Source organism: Pelophylax lessonae, assembly GCF_965119305.1.
Source record: "Pelophylax lessonae genome assembly, chromosome: 3".
Classification (NCBI taxonomy): domain Eukaryota; kingdom Metazoa; phylum Chordata; class Amphibia; order Anura; family Ranidae; genus Pelophylax; species Pelophylax lessonae.
Window position 1 is genome coordinate 18,099,285 of NC_138770.1, and position 21,915 is coordinate 18,121,199.

A 21,915-nucleotide genomic window follows, 5' to 3' on the forward strand; every position below is an offset into this window, starting at 1 on the left:
TTGTGGTCAATAATCTGTTGTGAGACTTTTCCTCTTAACTTTTGTTTTCACAGTCCTGCAGATAATTCTCCTTATAGTTGCGTCATTTTGTAGATTTGGTTACAAGAAAACTCAGACCCTTTGTGGAATTCCACACTAAGCTCCATATTCCCAATAACCTCTTTACCTCTTATATTCAATGGAAGCATTTTTCTCCACCCTCTCTCCATCATTAGCTTTACACCGCACAACCAAATTCAAACACATATGAATCCAAGGCCCACACCAACCACACCTCATATCCTCCATCTACAAACTATTATACCAGGTGCTCCCGGTTACTGAAAACCTTCACTTACACTATATTGCCAAAAGTATTGGGACGCCTGCCTTTACACACACATGAACTTTAATGGCATCCCAGTCTTAGTCTGTAGGGTTCAATATTGATTTGGCCCACCCTTTGCAGCTATAACAGCTTCAACTCTTCTTGGCACAAAGCAGTCAGGCAAGTACCGTTCTCCTGGCAACCGCCAAACCCAGACATGTCCATCAGATGGCCAAACAGCTCATGTTCTATCCAGGACTTTGAGGGTTCCTCTGACTTATTTCAGTTTACTGCATATACTGTCCAAGTATGCTGTATGTCTATTGGCTATTGCAAGCTGTAATATCTATATACCCTCTTCATGGTGTAATATCTATATACCCTCTTCATGGTGTAATATCTATATACCCTCTTCATGGTGTAATATCCATATACTCTCTTTGTGGTGTGATATCTATATACCCTCTTCATGGTGTAATATCTATATACCCTCTTCATGGTGTAATATCTATATATACCATCTTCATGGTGTAATACCTATATACCCTCTTCATGGTGTAATATCTATATAACCTCTTCATGGTGTAATATCTATATACCCTCTTCATGGTGTAATATCTATATATACCCTCTTCATGGTGTAATATCTATATACCCTCTTCATGGTGTAATATCTATATACCCTCTTCATTGTGTAATATCTACAGTGCATTGCGAAAGTATTCGGCCCCCTTGAACTTTTCGACCTTTTGCCACATTTCAGGCTTCAAACATAAAGATATAAAACTGTAATTTTTTTTTTTTTTTGAAGAATCAGCAACAACTAAATTTATTGGATATTTAAAACTTTGTTAACAAATAAAAAATTGGGCGTGCAAAATTATTCAGCCCCTTTACTTTCAGTGCAGCAAACTCTCTCCGGAAGTTCAGTGAGGATCTCTGAATGATCCAATGTTGACCTAAATGACTAATGATGATAAATAGAATCCACCTGTGTGTAATCAAGTCTCCGTATAAATGCACCTGCACTGTGATAGTCTCAGAGGTCCATTTAAAGCGCAGAGAGCATCATGAAGAACAAGGAACACACCAGGCAGGTCCGAGATACTGTTGTGGAGAAGTTTAAAGCTGGATTTGGATACAAAAAGATTTCCCAAGCTTTAAACATCCCAAGGAGCACTGTGCAAGCGATAATATTGAAATGGAAGGAGTATCAGACCACTGCAAATCTACGAAGACCTGGCCGTCCCTCTAAACTTTCAGCTCATACAAGGAGAAGACTGATCAGAGATGCAGCCAAGAGGCCCATGATCACTCTGGATGAACTGCAGAGATCTACAGCTGAGGTGGGAGACTCTGTCCATAGGACAACAATCAGTCGTATACTGCACAAATCCGGCCTTTATGGAAGAGTGGCAAGAAGAAAGCCATTTCTTAAAGATATCCATAAAATGTGTCGTTTAAAGTTTGCCACAAGCCACCTGGGAGACACCAAACATGTGGAAGAAGGAGCTCTGGTCAGATGAAAGCAAAATCAAACTTTTTGGCAACAATGCAAAACGTTATGTTTGGTGTAAAAGCAACACAGCTCATCACCCTGAACACACCATCCCCACTGTGAAACATGGTGGTGGCAGCATCATGGTTTGGGCCTGCTTTTCTTCAGCAGGGACAGGGAAGATGGTTAAAATTGATGGGAAGATGGATGGAGCCAAATACAGGACCATTCTGGAAGAAAACCTGATGGAGTCTGCAAAAGACCTGAGACTGGGACGGAGATTTGTCTTCCAACAAGACAATGATCCAAAACATAAAGCAAAATCTACAATGGAATGGTTCACAAATAAACATATCCAGGTGTTAGAATGGCCAAGTCAAAGTTCAGACCTGAATCCAATCGAGAATCTGTGGAAAGAACTGAAAACTGCTGTTCACAAACGCTCTCCACCCAACTTCACTGAGCTCGAGCTGTTTTGCAAGGAGGAATGGGCAAAAATTTCAGTCTCTCGATGTGCAAAACTGATATAGAGACATACCCCAAGTGACTTACAGCTGTAATCGCAGCAAAAGGTGGCGCTACAAAGTATAAACTTAAGGGGGCTGAATAATTTTGCACGCCCAATTTTTCAGTTTTTTATTTGTTAAAAAAGTTTGAAATATCCAATAAATTTCATTCCACTTCATGATTGTGTCCCACTTGTTGTTGATTCTTCACAAAAAAATTACAGTTTTATATCTTTATGTTTGAAACCTGAAATGTGGCAAAAGTTTGAAAAGTTCAAGGGGGCTGAATACTTTTGCAATGCACTGTATATATACCCACTTCATGGTGTAATATCTATATACCCTCTTCATGGTGAAATATCTATATACCCTCTTCATGGTGTAATACCTATATACCCTCTTCATGATGTAATATCTATATATACCCTCTTCATGGTGTAATACCTATATACCCTCTTCATGGTGTTTATGTTGCTTGCGTAATTCAAACCATTGACTATTTTCCTCTACTGTTTTCTGAAATACAATGGATGTAACTTCTTTATTTTTGGAAAAAAAATAAATAAATAAAATGACAAAAAAGAATTCCCAGCACCGCTCACCTCTCCTGTCAGCAGCTCCATCATCTTCTTGGTGACTTCTAGAATCTTATGCATGTTGTGTCTCTCAGGATTTTGGGAGTCACATGGAGGCACTGTGATGGTCATATGATCACCTGACTTCAGAGGAGGAAATCTCTGTATTGAGGAAGCAATAGGAATATCATGTTAGAATCCCAGAATCCTCCTCACCTCTCCGGTCAGGTCTGTGTTTTATTAATAGAGATAAGAGTGATGTCATGTGACCTCCCAGAATCCTCCTCACCTCTCCAGTCAGCAGGTAGATGATCTCCAGGGTGAGGTTTAGTATCTTCTCAGTCATGTGACTCCGGTCCGCCTCCATCCTCATTTGATCTGTACAGGTCTCCTTGTAGACGGATAACTTTGGGAAATGAAGGTAAGAATTATTTGGATTGTATTGGTCACACAATAATAGGATGTGGATGTGAGGGGGTAGTGGGAGGGTTGCTGTACATTCAAGAACTCCTGTCCTCAGGGGAGCACATTTATTATTATTATATGGGATTTATATATTGCAGTTTACGCAGCACTTTACAACATGAGGGCAGACAGTACAATTAGAATACAATTTATTACAGGAGGAATCAGAGGGCCCTACTCATTAGAAATCTAGGTGTAAGGGTCAAGTGATAGAAAAGGTAATAACTGTGGGGGGATGGGCTGATGAATAAAATGAATGTACAGTTGATAGGTGTGGGCACAATAGGCTTCTCTGAAGAGAAGGAGATAGTCGGACAGATTGATGTAGGGAGTTCCATAGGATAGGAGAGGCTTGGGAGAACTCTTGGAGATTAGCATTAGAGGAGGTGACAAGGGAGCTAGAGGGCAGGAGGTCTTAGGAGGAACAAATTGAACAATTTGGTTGGTATTGTGAGACCAGGTAAGTAATGTTGCTGGGAGCAGAGCCGTGGATAGCTTTGTAAGTTGTTGTTAGTATTTTGAATTTATTTTGTTGGGTGAGTGGCAGCCAATGGAGGGATTGGCAGAGAGGGGTAGCAGATGCTGAGCAGTTTGTAAGGTGGATGAGTCTTATAACAGCATCGATGACAGACTAAAAGGGGGAAAACCTATGTAAGGGTAAGCCAATGAGAAGGGAGTTGCTGTAGTCGAGGCGAGAGATGATTAGGGAGTGAATTAGGAGGTTTGTGGTGTCATTGGTTAGGAAGGGGTCTATTTCAGAGATGTCGTGGAGGTTGAAGCAGAAAGATGTGGATAGTGAATGGATATGGGTCTGATAGGATAATTCAGAGTCCAGGAACACAGCTAGCACCTTGGTATACATTTTTGTGTCGTCAGCAAAGAAATGGTATTGAAAGCCATGAAAGGCTATCAACTGACCCAGACAGGAGGTGTAGACTGAGAATAGGAGAGGTCGAAGAACGGAACCTTGGGGAACCCCAGAAAGTAAGGAAGAGGAGAAGAGGGAGTAGAATTGTAGATGACACTGAAGGTGCAGAGTGATAGGTTGGAAGAGAACCAGCAAAGAGTACAGTCACAGAGACCAAAGGAGTGGAGTTTTTTGAAGAGGAGGGGTGGTCCACTGTATCAAAGGCAGCAGAGAGGTCCAGGATTAGGAGTACAAAAAAGTTTCCATTGGTTTTAGCTGTTCTCTGTAAGGAGAGCAGTTTTTGTGGAGTGTTGAGAGCGAAATCCAGACAGAAGGGGATCAAAAAATTGTTCTCAATCAAATGGTCACTCAGACAGTTGTAGACCAGGCTTTCGAGGAGTCTGGATTTTACAAGGGGAATGAAAGAGGCGAGCATGGGGTCCAGAGAGGGCTTTTTAAGGATAGGGGTGACTAGTGCATGTTTTAGAGAGTTGGGGAAGGTGCCAGAAGAGAGGGAGAGATTTAGGATGTGGGTTAGAGAGTGTAGAATAAAGCCAGAGGGTGATTGTAGCTCTTGCGTGGGAGCAGGGTCCAGGGGGCAGGTGGGAGTTAGAAAAAGGTTTAGCAGCCTCATCAATAGTTGCAGGATTGAATGGGGGATGTAATGATTGGACATGGGGTGTTAAGTGGGGGATGTATCTGTACATTGGAGATCTCTTCATGAATTGAATCAATCTTATTGTTGAAGTGATTGGTGATCTCCTGGGCAGTGAGTGAGTTGGAGTGTGGAGGAAGAGGAGGATGAAGAAGAGAGTTGAAGATAGAGAAGCGCTGTCTGCTTGGCAGTGAAGAGGCAAGAGTAGCATTTTCGGAGGGCAGATTTATATTGGTTGAAGTCATTCTGGGACTAGTCTTACGCCACAGGTGCTTAAGAGCGCAGCTACATTTTCTGAAACTTCTGGTGTCATCTATTTTCCTAGGTTGTAGGGGTCAGGGTCTGATTCTGTGTGTAGTGAGGGGGCCCAGCTTGTCTAGGGAGGATGACATAGAACTGTTGTAGACAGAAGTGGCTAGGTTAGAGCAGGACAGGGGGTGAGATTTTGTATAGGGGTGGTCAGTAGCAGAGTTGAGAAGTGTTGTGGTGTTGAAGGTTTCTACGGGGTAACTGTTAGGTGGTTGGGGAGAGAGAAGGTGGAAGACAGAGAGAGAGCAAAACTAATAAGGTGATGATCAGAGAGTAGGAGAGGATTGTTGGAAAGGATGCATAGATAGGAGAATACAAGGTCAAGGTGTTACCATCGGAGTGGGTAGGAGCCTGTATCCATTGTTTCAGGTCAAAAGATGAGGCTAGGCTGAGAACTTTAGAAGTAGCTGTATTATTAGCATTAACAGGGTGTTGAAGTCACCAAACATTATAGTGGGGATTTCCGAAGAGAGGAATGGAAGAAAAGAGACAAATACAATGTGCCTCTGAAGAGGGGAGTGTCAGTAGGGTAGGTGGGTGAAGTACCTGTTAGGAGCTGCGTAGGTCTGGAAGAGTGAGTCCAGAGAAGGCCATCATGGGGGAGGGAAGCAGGAGAAGCAGTGTCGGATTCATAAAGCCAGATTTCGGTAATGGCAAATAAGTTAAAGGAATTTGTGATAAAGAGGTCATGGAGGGAGGTGAGTTTGTCACAGACAGAGCGGGCATTCCAGAGGGCTCAGGAGAAGGGGAGATTGGTTTTGGGAAGAAGAGTAATGGAAAACAAGTTCTGTGGATTGCGGCTGCTGCCAGAAGGTTTAGGGTGATGGGAGCATTGGGCACAGTTATATGTTGGAGGCCCAGGGTTTGGGGATAAATCTCCAGAGGTTAGAAGAACTGAGTGAGGTAGTGCGATTTATACGAAGGGACATGTCCCAGCATCCTGGAGGTTTTATCAGCATGTGGGTATAGAATTAGCAGGAGTTGGTGAGTGCAGTAATAGGGAGAGGACAGAAAGGAGGGTGATATATAGAAGGTGTGGGGTGGAGAAGAGGGGTGAAGGAAAGAGAGTATAAGGAGAGAGAACACAACTACCAGAAGGAGTGGTAGGGAGCGCATGTTACAGAGAGGAAGGAGAGCTGAATAGAGAGACAGGATCACCTGCAGCCTGTTTGGTGCTTTTCAGTTCAGTTTATTATTTATGTTAGCTTTGTGCAATCGCTGAAGTGCAAATCACTTGTATAAAGAATCACTTAGAGAAAGAATCACTAAAGGAAAGAACCCCCCACAACGTTCCCCCCAGCAAAGTGCTGTCCCCATAAGGGTGCTCTAGTTTTATACTGTTAAGGGTGGGGGTGGTTGTTTGTTAATAATTAATCATAGGTTAATAGAAGGATAGCTAACAATTAAAGCACATCTTTCACATCTAAAACAGACTATTAAGAGGGCAGAGATTTAAAGAAAAGTATCATCATCTGCTGGAGATAAAAGACGTCACAGTGACTATGGAGGAAGAGGACGGACATGACGGGGGGGGGGGGGGGGTACTGGGTGTAATGGGCGGCACAGTGTAGTGGTTAGCACTTTCACCTAGCAGCAAGAGGGTCGCTGGTGCAAATCCCAACCACGACACTATCTGCCTGGAGTTTGCATGTTCTCCCTGTGCCTGCGTGGGTTTCCTCCCACACTCCAAAGACATGCTGGTAGGTTAATTGATCCTGTATAAAATTGACCCTACTATGTATGTATGAATGTGAGTTAGGGACCTTAGATTGTACGCTCCTTGAGGGCAGGGACTGATGTGCAATGTATATATAAAGCGCTGCGTAAATTGACAGCGTTATATAAGTACCTGAAATAAAAAATAAATAAATAGAAAATAAGATCTTATTACCTCCTCTGCTACCACTTCCAGCAATGTCTTCTCTCTACTTCCTCCCAACTCACCTCTCACCCGGAACTTCCTGTCTGTATCTGACATCACTTCCTGTCTGTATTCCATAGAGACTTCCTGTCTGGGGAGAAGTGAGATCACCACCTTGTGGAGCTCAGAGGAACTGCCTGAGAAACATCTCGGCCTTATGCTATGTGTATGTACTGTATATGTATATCCTCCTTATAGATGGGTCATCTCCACTTCCACCAAGGGGGAGAGAAATATATTACTGCTCGGGGGAGGGAGACATTTTGGCACCTTTGATTTTGCAGATTTAGTCATGTAGAACATCTGTTATATGGATACAAAGAACCCCAGCCGAGAGTAAAGGGTGGAAATGGCTCCTGATCCCCAGATTTGGGCAATTATGTCACCAATATAAATGGAAAAAAACCTGCGCTATGTGTAACAACTCAAATACCTACAAATATAACTTCTACCGGACTGCTGCTGTAACAAAGGTAAGTATTCCCTTTATCAACTAGAAGAGCATTATGTGTCACAGCACTGTCCTATTGTGTGTGCACATAAATTATCACTAATACACTAAAATATGTGGATACATTCATATATAAAGTGCTAGGGGCTCAAAATAATATATCCTGCAGATCTACTGCTTCCACTTTACACCTACTTCATTGATCTTATGGTGTTTTTCAATAGATTAAGTAAACTGAATCATGTGCAAGTTTATATACTACATAAAGTGCTTTGTGCTCAAGATGCTGTTCCCTGCAGATCCACTGCTTCCATTTTGCACATACTTCTTTAATCTCATAATATTTGCTGCTATATTAAATAACCTAAAAACCTGTGCAAATTCATGTAATCATACAACATTGTGTACTCAATATAGTGTTCTCTGCAAGTCCACTGCTTCCACTTTGCATCTACTTCTCAAAAAACATTCCACAAATGAATGAAATGTTGATAAGGTGTGAAAGTTCTCCGTGCTCCAAACTGTGGCAGGTGTAGTGTAGCCACGCCTTCTTCCACCTCTTACACACGTGATGGTGAGGGCGCCCCCTTAGTAGTACTTCCCCACTTACCAGAGCAATATGACTCCCAGCTTTTCAGCTACCAGAGTCACAAACATGCTTCGCACTCTCCTCACCTCCGATGGTAAAGGAACTGGATCCTCCTCGCTCACTCCTGCAAGTCTGCTGCGCTTTCTGTCAGTCTCCCTCCTAGACTCGGCTTCCTCCTCCGACCGCTGTTCCAGCAGGAGCTCCGCCTCTTCATACACACTCAGGGAGGAGAGAAAGGGGAAGGATATACAGTACATACACACACAGCACAAGGCCTTGTTCACACTACCAGACGGTTCTCAGGGCTGCAGTTCCTCTGAGCTCCACAAGGTGGTGATCTCACTTCTACCCAGACAGGAAGTCTCTATGGAATACAGACAGGAAGTGATGTCAGATATAAATAGGAATTCTGGGGGAGAGGTGAGTTGGGAGGAAGTAGAGAGGAGGTAATAAGATCTTATTTTCTATTTATACCCAGTAACCCCCCTGTCATGTCCGTCCTCTTCCTCCATAGTCACTGTGACGTCTTTTATCTCCAGCAGATGATGATACACACACATATATAGTGTGGAAACCTAGATTAACCCCTTCAGGGACAGAACATTTCCACACTTACGGGGCCGGAATATTCTCCTCATTCTTATTTCCGGATTAGTCTTTTTTTTAAACAACTTAGTTGATTTGTATTAGGTGTGGGGGATGGGGGGGGGGTTGTTTAGACATAAAAATAATCATATTTTGTCCCTCTTTACCAGCAGATCAAAAACTAGCAAAAAAGACTTTGTGATCTGTCAAGCCAAAGGTAAGAGACTTCTGGATCAAAAACAACACTAAACTGAATGTTCCTCTGTGTAATCCCACCGGGATCCGTTCTTCCCTCATATTATCCCCCATACATCCCCATCCTAATATTGTACAACCAGTACAGTCCACATCATTCTCTCTCATCAATTATTGGTTTACAGGGAAACCTGTATAGATCACATGATCAATGAGGATGGAGGAGGACCGGAGTCACATGACTGAGAAGATACTAAACCTCACCCTGGAGATCATCTTCCTGCTGACCGGAGAGGTGAGGAGGATTCTGGGAGGTCACATGACGTCACTCTTATCTCTATTAATAAAATACAGACCTGACTGGAGAGGTGAGGAGGATTCTGGGAGGTCACATGACATCACTCTTATCTCTATTAATAAAACACAGACCTGACCGGAGAGGTGAGGGGGATTCTGGGATTCTAACATGATATTCCTATTGGTTCCTCAATACAGAGATTTCCTCCTCTGAAGTCAGGTGATCATATGACCATCACAGTGCCTCCATGTGACTCCCTAAAACCTGAGAGACACAACATGCAGAAGATTCTAGAAGTCACCAAGAAGATGATGGAGCTGCTGACAGGAGAGGTGAGCGGTGCTGGGAATTATTTTTTTATTTTTATTGAATTTACCAAAAATAAAGAAGTTACATCCATTGTATTTCACAACACAGGCAATGAAGAGGGTATATAGATATTACACCATGAAGAGGGTATATAGATATTACACCATGAAGAGGGTATATATAGATATTACACCATGAAGAGGGTATATATAGATATTACACCATGAAGAGGGTATATAGATATTACACCATGAAGAGGGTATATAGATATTACACCATGAAGAGGGTATATAGATATTACACCATGAAGAGGGTATATAGGTATTACACCATGAAGAGGGTATATAGATATTACACCATGAAGAGGGTATATATAGATATTACACCATGAAGAGGGTATATAGATATTACCCCATGAAGAGGGTATATAGATATTACCCCATGAAGAGGGTATATAGATATTACACCATGGAGAGGGTATATATATATTACATCATGAAGAGGGTATATAGATATTAGACCATGAAGAGGGTATATATAGATATTACACCATGAAGAGGATATATAGGTATTACATCATGAAGAGGGTATATAGATATTACCCCATGAAGAGGGTATATAGATATTACCCCATGAAGAGGGTATATAGATATTACCCCATGAAGAGGGTATATAGATATTACACCATGAAGAGGGGATATAGATATTACACCATGAAGAGGGTATATAGGTATTACACCATGAAGAGGGTATATAGATATTACACCATGAAGAGGGTATATATAGATATTATACCATGAAGAGGGTATATAGATATTACACCATGAAGAGGGTATATAGATATTACCCCATGAAGAGGGTATATAGATATTACCCCATGAAGAGGGTATATAGATATTACACCATGAAGAGGGTATATAGATATTCACCATGAAGAGGGTATATAGGTATTACACCATGAAGAGGGTATATAGATATTACAGCTTGTAATATCCAATAGACATACAGCATACTTGGACAGTATATGCAGTAAACTGAAATAAGTCAGAGGAACCCTCAAAGTTCTGGATAGAACATGAGCTGTTTGGCGATCTGATGGACATGTCTGGGTTTGGTGGTTGCCAGGAGAACGGTATTTGCCTGACTGCATTGTGCCAAGAAGAGTTGAAGCTGTTATAGCTGCAAAGGGCGGAGCCAACTCAATATTGAACCCTACAGACTAAGACTGGGATGCCATTAAATTTGATGTACGTGTAAAGGCAGGCGTCCCAATACTTTTGGCAATATAGTGTAAGGGAAGGTTTTCAGTAACCGGGAGCACCTGGTATAATAGTTTGTAGATGGAGGATATGAGGTGTGGTTGGTGTGGGCCTTGGATTCATATGTGTTTGAATTTGGTTGGTCGGTGTAAAGCTAATGATGGAGAGAGGGTGGAGAAAAATGCTTCCATTGAATATAAGAGGTAAAGAGGTTATTGGGAATACGGTGCTTAGTGTGGAATTCCTCAAAGGGTCTGAGTTTTCTTGTAACCAAATCTACAAAATGACGCAACTATAAGGAGAATTATCTGCAGGACTGTGAAAACAACAGCCAGGTCTATTAAGAGGAGAAGTCTCACACCAGATTATTGACCACAATGTGGTGGATAAGAACAGTCAAGGTAATGAAAAAGCCAACAATACCTCTGCAAAAGGTCCCTGTTCCCCGCAACTTTCTCCAGACACATCACAAGCACATGGCTTATCTGGAGGTCACGGCAACTGAGACCTTCCACAAGGGTTCACCTACTGATAATGAAAGGTTCTCCCTCTTATGTAGGAAGGAGACCTTCTGGATTTATAAGTTTGGTTCCTTATCACCATATGGCTTGAATGAGGACTTAGAGATCCATAATATTGTCTAATAATCCTCATATCCCATTAACTTCTTTTTACCACTTTGTGTGTCATAATTGTTGTCTCTGGCAGACATAGTAATATTTTAATTTTTATTATTTTTTATGATTATTATTATAATATTAGTTAGTTCTTAGAATATGCACAATAGTATTCAGGCAAATATTCCCCTTTTTATTATTTTCTGATGTTTTGTACATTTGTGATTATACTGTAGAGTTTATATTTGATGGCAACTGACTCAATGGCAGCCATAAGCATTGATGGGTTAAGTGGCATCCAGATCTGCATAGCTCCGCCCACTCCCCACCCCTCTATTGGGACACATACAGCTTAAATACTCCAGTTGTCTTTATCCCCGTGACTTCATAAAGCGCATGCACGTGAAACACGTCATCACGGCAACTTTACAAGCTTGCGTTCCATGCTGGGACCCCGAGGCTTCCTCTGGTTCTTCCCAGGGCTTTTGTATTGGCGCCCCTCTATCAGCCCTCACTGCAGTGCTGGATGACCCTTCCATTAATGCCCAGGGATCTTTTGCAGTGGTATTGTTGGCTTTTTCATTAACTTGACTGTTCCAAAATACCACATTGTGGGTAATAAACTATTGTTACCCTTAATAGACCTGGCTGTTGTTTTTACAGTTCTGCAGATAATTCTCCTTCTAGTGACCACTGGGGGCACCTAGCGTGGTAGAAAAAGATAATAGAAAAAGAAAAATACAGTGTGCAACATTTTTTCTATATGGACAACATAAATAGCATAGGGGAGGAGGATTGTTTCAGTGGAGAGGACATGGTGGAGTCAGCTGACCATAATAAAGGGCATGGGTGAGGGGGGTAGATAAGCCAAAATTCTATTTCAGACCAGTGACTGGGGGGGGTGATGGACAGACCAGGACATAAAAGTGTGGAGGTGGGAGGCATAATAATAAATTAACCACTTCCCACCGGAAGGCCGTCATATGACTTCCTGGACTTGAAGTGGTGATATCTGGATGATGGGTGCAGCTGCAGGCATCATCCAGATATCTTTCTTTTCAGCCAGCTATTCCCTTACTTGTAAAAGCCATCCTAGCCACTCATGTGCCACTTGATTGATTTTACAGGCAGCGGGAGGGGATGTCCTGCACCTCTCCTGCTGTCCTCCAGTGCCTCTCTTGGCTCTCCCTTGTGATCGGGGAACCAGAACACCGATCCAGCGATGGAATACCATAGAGCTGGCCATAGACTGGATGGTCCCCGGCCATCTCTATGCTCCTGGGAGGCTGAAAGCAACCTCATGACGTAACTTCCGGTGCTGGCAGATGTAAACACTGCCAGTTGTTTATCCTGGAAAGCAGAGATCAATGTACTTTTTTCGTCATGCTTTCCCGGGTAGAGGAGATATCTGGGGTCTACGGGACCCCAGATTTCTCCATAAAGAGGACCTGTCACACCTTATTCCTATTACATGGGATGTGTACATTTCTTGTAATAGGAATTAAAGTTATTCAAAAAGTTAGATTTGGTTTAAAAATAAAAAAAATAATAATAAAGTTATTAAAGCGCTCCTGTCCCCTCGTGCTCGCACGCAAAAGCAAACGCATATGTAGATTGTGCCCGCATATATAAACAATGTTCAGACCACACATGTGAGGCATTGATGCGAACGTTAGAAGGAGAGCAATAATTCTAGCACTAGACCTCATTTGTAACTCTAAACAGGTAACCTGTAAACATTTTTCGAGTGTCGCCTAAATTGATTTTTAAGTACCGTAGTTTTGCTCCATCCCATAAATGTGCGCAATTCTAGAGCATGACACACGTGTTTGATATCTATTTACTCGGCGTAACATCATTTTTTATATTTTACAAAAAATTGGGTTACAGTATCTATGGTTGTAACGGAACCGCCGACCCACACTGTGTTTGTGGTCTTCCATCAGTATACAGCTTCCTTGCAGTCATGAACATGTATACCAGATTTTCCCAGCCGCCCTCATACAAAGCTAGCCAACAACTTGGCTTGTACTGGAATCATTTTATTGAACAGACACACAGAATTTATATGTATACAGCATGGACACATCCCCCTCATGATCAAATTACCACACACAGGTCAGGGGTTGCCTGATTACATTATCATATGCAGATGAAATTGTATACAGAAACAGAATTAACCTGAACTAATTATCTAGCCATCTGGACAGAACAATGTGGGGTCATTAACATTTTAAAAATGGCACAGGCAGACTTAACACAATACACATCCCACCTCAAAACAGACAATAGGACAAGACTGCCAATGACAGTCTGTCTGTCTCCTACATTGAAGTACATGGAATACACATCTACGTATTGCTATGATTATTTAGGAGGTAGACTTCATGGCATCAGGCTATAGGTCTCACAGTGTAAAGTGGGATTAAATCTTCATATCCCTTGAGAGATATTGTTGACAAATATTACTGTCCCACTTGAAGCAATCCAAACCATTAAGTATCTGTCTTTCACTCCCAGTGATGGTGAGTACCGTCACAATGGTGCTTTTTTATTTTTTTCATTAAAATTCATGAAAGTGTATTTTTTCCAAAGAAATTGTGCTTGAAAAATTGCTGCAACCACCATTTTATTCTCTAGGGTCTTTGCTGAAAATATAAATATATTTTTAATGTTTGGGGGCTCTAAGTAATTTTTTAGCAAATAAATGATGATTTTGACATGTAGGAGAGAAATGCCAGAATTGGCCCGGATGGGAAGTGGTTAACAGGTCGGTGCTCCCAGACCGCCGCTAGATCTCAGCCAAAGCAAAGTGGATTGTGCTATGCGATGGGACTTATGGTGCCATATAAATGTAACAAAGGTACTTTGCAGCAATTTCAGCCTAGAAAGAGGGACTTGGACCGGGAGAGTCTCCAATAGGTACAGCAGTTTGGGGAGGAACCACATTTTGAGGACATTTACCGTGCCTAGCCAGGAGATATTATACAGTAATCATCCCATTGTTTCAGGGATAAATGTCTTGAAATAAAGAAGGAAGGTTAGCTTAGTATAATGAGGAGAAGGTGTCACATGAATAACGAGGGATTTGAGGGAACAGGTACACTAGTGATACGAGTAAGCGGATTGTAAGGTGCCCAGAGTTGTGGGAGGAATGTTTATAGAAAGATCCTCCATCTTAGAAGTATTAATCTTATACCCCGGCAGTGTACTCAGGTAGATGATTGACAATTATTAGTAGTTATAATTTATACACAGCATGTTTGTTACAATGAATGTTTTATTATATATTCAGAGTGGAAACCTCGGGGATGATAATATTGATGTTAAAGAAGAGTATAAAGAGGAGGATGAAGAGTATGGAGTGATGGAGGAGTTTTCAGAAGGACACAAGGATATGATGGAGCCACCTAATACCAGGAACCCACCAGAGAGATGTCCCCGTCCTCTGTATTCCCGGGATTCCACACAGGAAGGTCACACCATCCCTCACTGTTACAAGGTTGGTGCGATGGAGTATCTAGAACATGGACTTGTGGGGATGATGTGAGGATTTTTTATGTGAGCTTATATTTACAGATGATTTTTCTCTCATTTTCTTTAGGGTGAAGATCTGATGGATATAAAAGTTGAGGTTAAAGCAGAAGAAGAAGAGACGTATGTGAGGGATGATCAGCAGTCTATGGAGGAGGATGGAATAACGGGGACATTTATAGAGGACACTCCTACAGAGATCAGCACAGGTGGGTCATTAACACTAAATACATTCCTCCACTTATACTGATCACTGATTGGTCCAGAGTGCCCAGGTCTAGCAAGATCTCTGACAGCAGATTTCTCAGATTTACTTGCTCTGTTATTTGCTGGCTGTGCCGGGTGGAGGGATATGTCCGTATAGTCTCAGAACCACTTCACTGAGTGCAGTCTCAGGAGATGGGAGGCAGCGGTGTGGGACCTCTGCAACTTGTCTCATGTAAACATTTAACCTTCCACTGATTACTGAATACCAATATTATGAGTCCTGAATAGTGATGGACCGAACACCCCCCCTGTTCGGTTCGCACCAGAACATCTCCAACAGGGAAAAAGTTTTAGCGAACATGCCAACTGTAATAAACTCTATGGGATATGAACATGAAAAATCAAAAGTTCTCATTTTAAAGGCTTATATGAAAGTTATTGCTAGAAAAAGTATATGGGGGTCTGGGTACTGCCCTGGGGGACATGTATCAATGCAAATTTTTGTTTTTAAATTATTGTTTTACAGGAGCAGTGATTTTAATGAGGCTTAAAGTTAAACAATAAAAATAAAAAATGTCCTTAAATATCGTGCCTGGGGGGGTCCCCTTAATGTGCCTGTAAAATGGCACATCTGTACGATATATGGAGCCTGCTGAAGCAATACTGACATTTCTAAAGGAAAAAATGTAATTTAAACTTGCTTGTGGCTGTAATGTATCATCGACTCCCGGCAATTCAGTTTTAAGGGGAAACCCATGCCAAAATTTAAAAAAAAAACGGTGTGAGGCCCCCCCAAAATCCATACCAGACTTTTATCCGAGCATGTAGCCTGGCAGGCCAGGAAAGAGGGAGGGGACGAGCAAGCGCCGCCCCCCCCCCCTCCTGAACTATACCAGGCCACATGCCCTCAACATGTTGATGGGGACAAGGGCCTCTTCCCGACAACTATGGGCTGTAGTTGTCTGCGGGTGGGGGGCTTATCAGAATCTGGAAGCCCCCTTTAACATGGGGGCCACCAGATCCTGCCCCCCCCATGTGAATGGGTATCGGGTACATCGTACCCCTACCCATTCACCAAAAAAGTGTACAAAAAAATAAACACAAAGACAATTTTTGACAAGTCCTTTTTTCAAAGAAAAAAATAAAAAAAATAGTGTCCCCCAATGTAAATCCATCCTCAATCACGGTGCCCGCCTTACCTGAAAAATAGAAAAAATTAAGACACTTCTGCCTCTACAGAGGTGTCCCACCGAATTACGCTCTTGAGCTTTAACAACTCTTTTATAGGCAAGGGGTACAAATGGGTAGGGGTACGATGTACCCGATACCCATTCACATGGGGGGGGCGGAATCTGGGGGCCCCCTTGTCAAAGGGGCCTTCCAGATTCTGATAAGCCCCCACCTGCAGACCCCCACAATCACAGCCCAGGGTTGTCGGGAAGAGGCCCTTGTCCCCATCAACATGAGGACAAGGTGCTTTGGGGGCACCCATGTTGAGGGCAAGCGGCCTGGTGTGGTTAAGGAGGGGGGGTGCTCGCTCGTCCCTCCCCCCCATCCTGGCCTGCCAGGCTGCATGCTCAGATAAGGGTCTGGTATGGATTTTGTGGGGACCCCATGCCGTTTTTTTTTTTTTTTTTATTTCTGTCATAGCGTTCCCTTTAATCACTTAAAAACAGGGCACTTTCACCCCCTTCCTGCCCAGACCAATTTTCAGTTTTCAGTGCTCATTGGCGTCTATTAGAAATTATGGTCAGCTTGGCATGGCACTGCTCACGAACTATAAGTGACAGGGACACAAAACTTGGGGAGCACCAAGAGGGGACCCAGGACTACAACATATCTATACATTTTAAAAGAGGGGTATTACCTGAACACTACACTGACTGCACTAAATTAACTCAATTAGCTGTCCACTAACTACCTGCCTAACCTCTATTATCACACACTATACACGGCTGCCGTGTAAGCAGCAGCACTATAAAGTATGGGCCGTGAGCATAGCCCTTGAGCCATGATTGGCTAAAGGCACTCTGCCTTTGGCCAAGTATGGCTTTGACAGGAGATTGTGCTGTGATTGGCCAAAGCATACAGGTCAGGTACATGCTTTGGACAATCATAAGCACTTAATGTACTGCAATCGCACAGTGCATTATGGGGCGCTCATCGGCAGGAAAACTTGCCGAACATGCGAACACCCGATGTTCGAGTCGAACTTACGTTTGACTCAAATGTCCAGCCCATCCCTAGTCCTGAACTTTACACTATATAATTTATATTGTAAATTAAATACTCCTGACCCCTGCACTATATACTCTATATTGTATATTACATACTCCTGACCCCTGCACTATATACTCTGTTGTACATTAAATACTCCCGACCCCTGCACTATATACTCTATGTTGTACATTACATACTCCTGACCCCTGCACTATATACTATATGTTGTACATTACAGACTCCTGACCCCTGCACTATATACTATATGTTGTACATTACAGACTCCTGCACTATATACTCTATGTTGTACATTACATAATCCTGACACATGCACTATATACTCTATGTTGTACATCACATACTCCTGACTCCTGCACTATATACTTTATAGTCTTACCTTGTTTATCCTATATATTAAGTTCATTACATAGGCTTTACTTCTTTTGCTCCCATTTTCTACCAGCTGGATGTTTTATATCTGATGATTTGATTGGAGGACAGACTTTTACATGGTGATAATAATTTGATAACATCCTCAATCTTTGGAACTTTAAACAGAAAGTGATAATGAGGGAGGAGTCAGTAACCCAATGATGGTGGTCTTCAGGATCAGTCCAGTCTTCATCTTGGTTGTTCTCCCCCCATCCTCACTCTCTGACCTCTGGTGGGGCTCATCCCTGCTGTTATTCATGACTAAATCATGAACTAAATAAGGAAGTGCAGGACTTCTTGTGTTGGGAAGATGGCAATGAGTGACAGAGGGGGAGGGGACACTCGTCCTATAATCCCCTCATCACTGTCACTCCTATAAAAGACAGTTCTCGTTGTTTCCTCACTCTCTGACTAAGGTCCATGAATAAAGAAATGAACTGGTAGGAGATCAGAGGCCCATTTACTAGTTACCTTGTGGGGGGAATTGTAAGATCCTCAGAGACAAAGCTGTCTGGTGTGGGCGGAGTCCTGGTTTAGGGGAACCAATCTCCTGATGTCTAGTATTAATCTTTGTATTTCTATTTTAGTAGATGGACGGGAGATGAGGAAAACCTCAGAGGATTGTCTCACTTTGTCTCCAGACTGTAAAGTAGAAGATGAGGACATCACACAGTATAGTCCAGGAGAAAACCCGGCTACCTCAAATGTCCATCCGGCACCACACAGTGTAGATGGACCATCGTATTCCTCTTATCCTGAGGAACCTCAGACTATGAGGGACAGTGCCGGACCATCGTATTCCTCTTATCCTGAGGAACTTCAGACTGTGAGGGACAGTGCCAGACCATCGTATTCCTCTTATCCTGAGGAACCTCAGACTGTGAGGGACAGTGCGGGACCATCGTATTCCTCTTATCCTGAGGAACCTCAGACTGTGAGGGACAGTGCCGGACCATCATATTCCTCTTATCCTGAGGAACCTCAGACTTTGAGGGACGGTACCGAACCATCGTATTCCTCTTATCCTGAGGAACCTCAGACTGTGAGGGACGGTACCGAACCATCATATTCCTCTTATCCTGAGGAACCTCAGACTGTGAGGGACAATGCCGTCCTTCCAACAGATAAGAGCCTTTCCTGTACTGAGTGCGGGAAGAGTTTCCATTTTAAATGCAATCTTGATGTGCACAAAAGATCTTGCACAGGTGAGAAGCCATATTCCTGTCCTGAGTGTGGGAAATGTTTTTCACACAAGTCCAATCTTTACGTACATCGGAGATTACACACAGGGGAGAAGAGATATTCCTGTGATGAGTGTGAGAAATGTTTTTCAAGAAAGTCCCATTTTATCACGCATCAGAGATCTCACACGGGGGAGAAGCCATATTCCTGTCCTGAGTGCGGAAAATGTTTTTCAGACAAGTCCATTCTTTACAAACATCAGAGATCGCATGCGGAGCAGGAGCCACTTTCCTGTTCTGAGTGTGGGAAATGTTTTTCACAGATGTCCAGTCTCGCCAGACATCAGAAGTCTCACATGGATGAAAAGACTTATTCCTGTCCTGAGTGTGGGAAATGTTTTCCAAAAAAAAGATATTTTGTCATTCATCAGAGACGTCACACGGGGGAAAAGCCATATTGCTGTCCTGAGTGTGGGAAATGCTTTTCACAGATCTCCCATCTTCACACACATCAGCAACTGCACACGGGGCTGAAACCATTTTCCTGTTCAGATTGTGGGAAATGTTTTGCACGAAAATCACACTTTGTTATACATCAGAGGTCTCACACGGGGGAGAAGCCATTTTCCTGTTCAGAGTGTGGGAAATGTTTTGTACGAAAAGAAAACCTTGTTACACATCAGAGGTCTCACACAGGGGAGAAGCCGTATTCCTGTCCTGAATGTGGGAAATGTTTTTCACAGAAGCCCCATCTTAACACACATCAGAGATCTCACACGGGGGAGAAGCCGTATTCCTGTCCTGAGTGCGGGAAATGTTTTTCAGATATGTCCACTCTTTCCAGACATCAGAGATCTCACACGGGGGAGAAGCCGTATTCCTGTCTTGAGTGCAGGAAATGTTTTTCAGATAAGTCCACTCTTTCCAGACATCAGAGATCTCACACGGGGGAGAAACCACTTTCCTGTCCTGAGTGAGGGAATTGTTGCTCGCTGAAGTCCTGTCTTCCTGTACATCAGGAATCAAACACAACCCTCGAGGTGTATTACTGCCTTGAGTGCAGGAAATGTCTTCTATATGAATGTTGCTGGACATTACAACTCCCATGTGTGGAAGAAGCACACCCTGATATAAACCTCAGATATACTCCATGGCTGATCTTCATCATGTAAGAAACACTTCATTAGGAGATCAGAGATCACCAAAGACATGGATGAAGTGTTGTCCTGTGTTGGCCATTGACAGCAGGAGAAAAATAAAAATGGAGTCTGTGATGGAACCACTTGGCACCCCGACTAGGTCATATTACCTCCTGATCATATTACCTTAACAATGCAAACTGTAAACAAGAATATAATTAACATAACTAAGGAACAGCCAACATAAACTATGCTACTCCCCCTCTAGCAACTGATAACTTACAGTGATATACTTAACATGAGCTAATTAACTGGTCACTTAAACCAGCCTAGGTGGAGGGGACAATACTAGCAGACAGACAGAGACAATGGAACAATGGGAGAGATCTACTTACCATAAACACGTTATAGCAGGAGGCCCCAGTGGTTTGAGCCGATTACATAACATCTACAGTCATTGCTGGTTGGAGGCATAGAGGCCCCAAATATGGATATGGAACCTCCAGTTCCCGGAGTCTGTGTGTTTTAGGGAGACATAAACTTGAATCAGAAACAAGATCACTCCACGGATCCCCCAGGCATACACCTTCCAAAGAGTAGTGTTCCCTTAAATGCCAGGGCCCATAGTCACTGGGTAAGAGGCTCGCTCCCAGTCCTCTCCAAAAGCCTCTGTCCTGGTTAGGTCTGTCACAGAGTCATTACCTTTCATTGGCTGAGTACATTTTGTGGTGTGAGCTTTCAGAAACATTTAGATGTCTATTTAAAAATACAAAACTAGTTGAATGAGTGTGACCAACATTCACCCAGCTGTGACAAGTTTTGGCAATATTTTATTTCATATGATCATTGGCTCCATCTAGTTGCCATAATGCCTTATTGCACTGATTTTACTGATGGAGGTATTTCAGGAAAAATACCGTAATATGTCCACTAGATGGAGCTGGCGATCATAGGAAATCACTGTGTTATTTAATATACAGCCAGAATTTTTAACAGCTGAATGATTGTTTGTCACATTCGTCCAATGAATTTTCTGTAAATGAGGGAAATAAAAAAAGGGAGGTTAGTGAAAGCAGCACAGATTACACACACTACACCTTGTCAGGCACACAGTCAACCCTTTGATTGCCCCTAGATATTAACCCCTTCCCAGTCAGTGTCATTAGTACAGTGTATAGTATTATTGATCAATGTATTGGTGTCACTAGTGATGTCAGTGTCAGTTAATGCCCCTCCCAGGGAATGTCAGCTAGCGCCAAATTGTCCGCCACACTATTACAGTCCCGCTCTAAGTTGCTGATCACCACCATTACAAGTAACGTCAAAGCTGTGTAAATTCCACCATAGTTTATAGACTATAACTTTCACTCAAACCAATTAATATACACTTCATGGGATTTTTTTTTTTTTTTTATATAACCAAAGTCATGTAGCAGAATACAGTTGGACCTAAACTTATACAGACATTTAGATTTTTTTTTTATAATTTTCTGTTTATTGGATATATTTTATAATAGAAATATTGTTTTTTTTTTGTTTTTTTTTTTTTTTACAAAATGTATGATTTTTTTTAATATAATAAAAAATAAACCTAGTTGTGAACGAAGGCCACAAAAAAGCTTTATTTATGTAAAAAAAATGATATTAATATAATTTATGTACAGTGTTGCATGACCTCGCAATTCCCAGTTAAAGTAGCGCAGTGCTGAATAGCAAAAAATGCTCTGGTCATGAAGGGGGTAAAACCTTGCGGTGC

General features: G+C 42.3%; 2 protein-coding genes across 2 annotated transcripts in view; both read left to right on the forward strand.

Moving 5' to 3' along the window:
• Positions 1-19,997, forward strand: part of LOC309548785 (uncharacterized protein) — a gene marked incomplete at both ends in the record, with an annotated part of 29,541 nt that extends 9,544 nt beyond the window's left edge. The window contains one exon of the mRNA XM_082248729.1: positions 19,045-19,997. Within this exon, the coding sequence (XP_082104855.1) occupies positions 19,045-19,997 (953 nt within the window). The remainder of the gene's footprint in view (positions 1-19,044) is intronic.
• The window catches only part of LOC309550239 (uncharacterized protein), a gene marked incomplete at both ends in the record, with an annotated part of 1,760,330 nt that overhangs the window by 74,409 nt on the left and 1,664,006 nt on the right, over positions 1-21,915 (forward strand).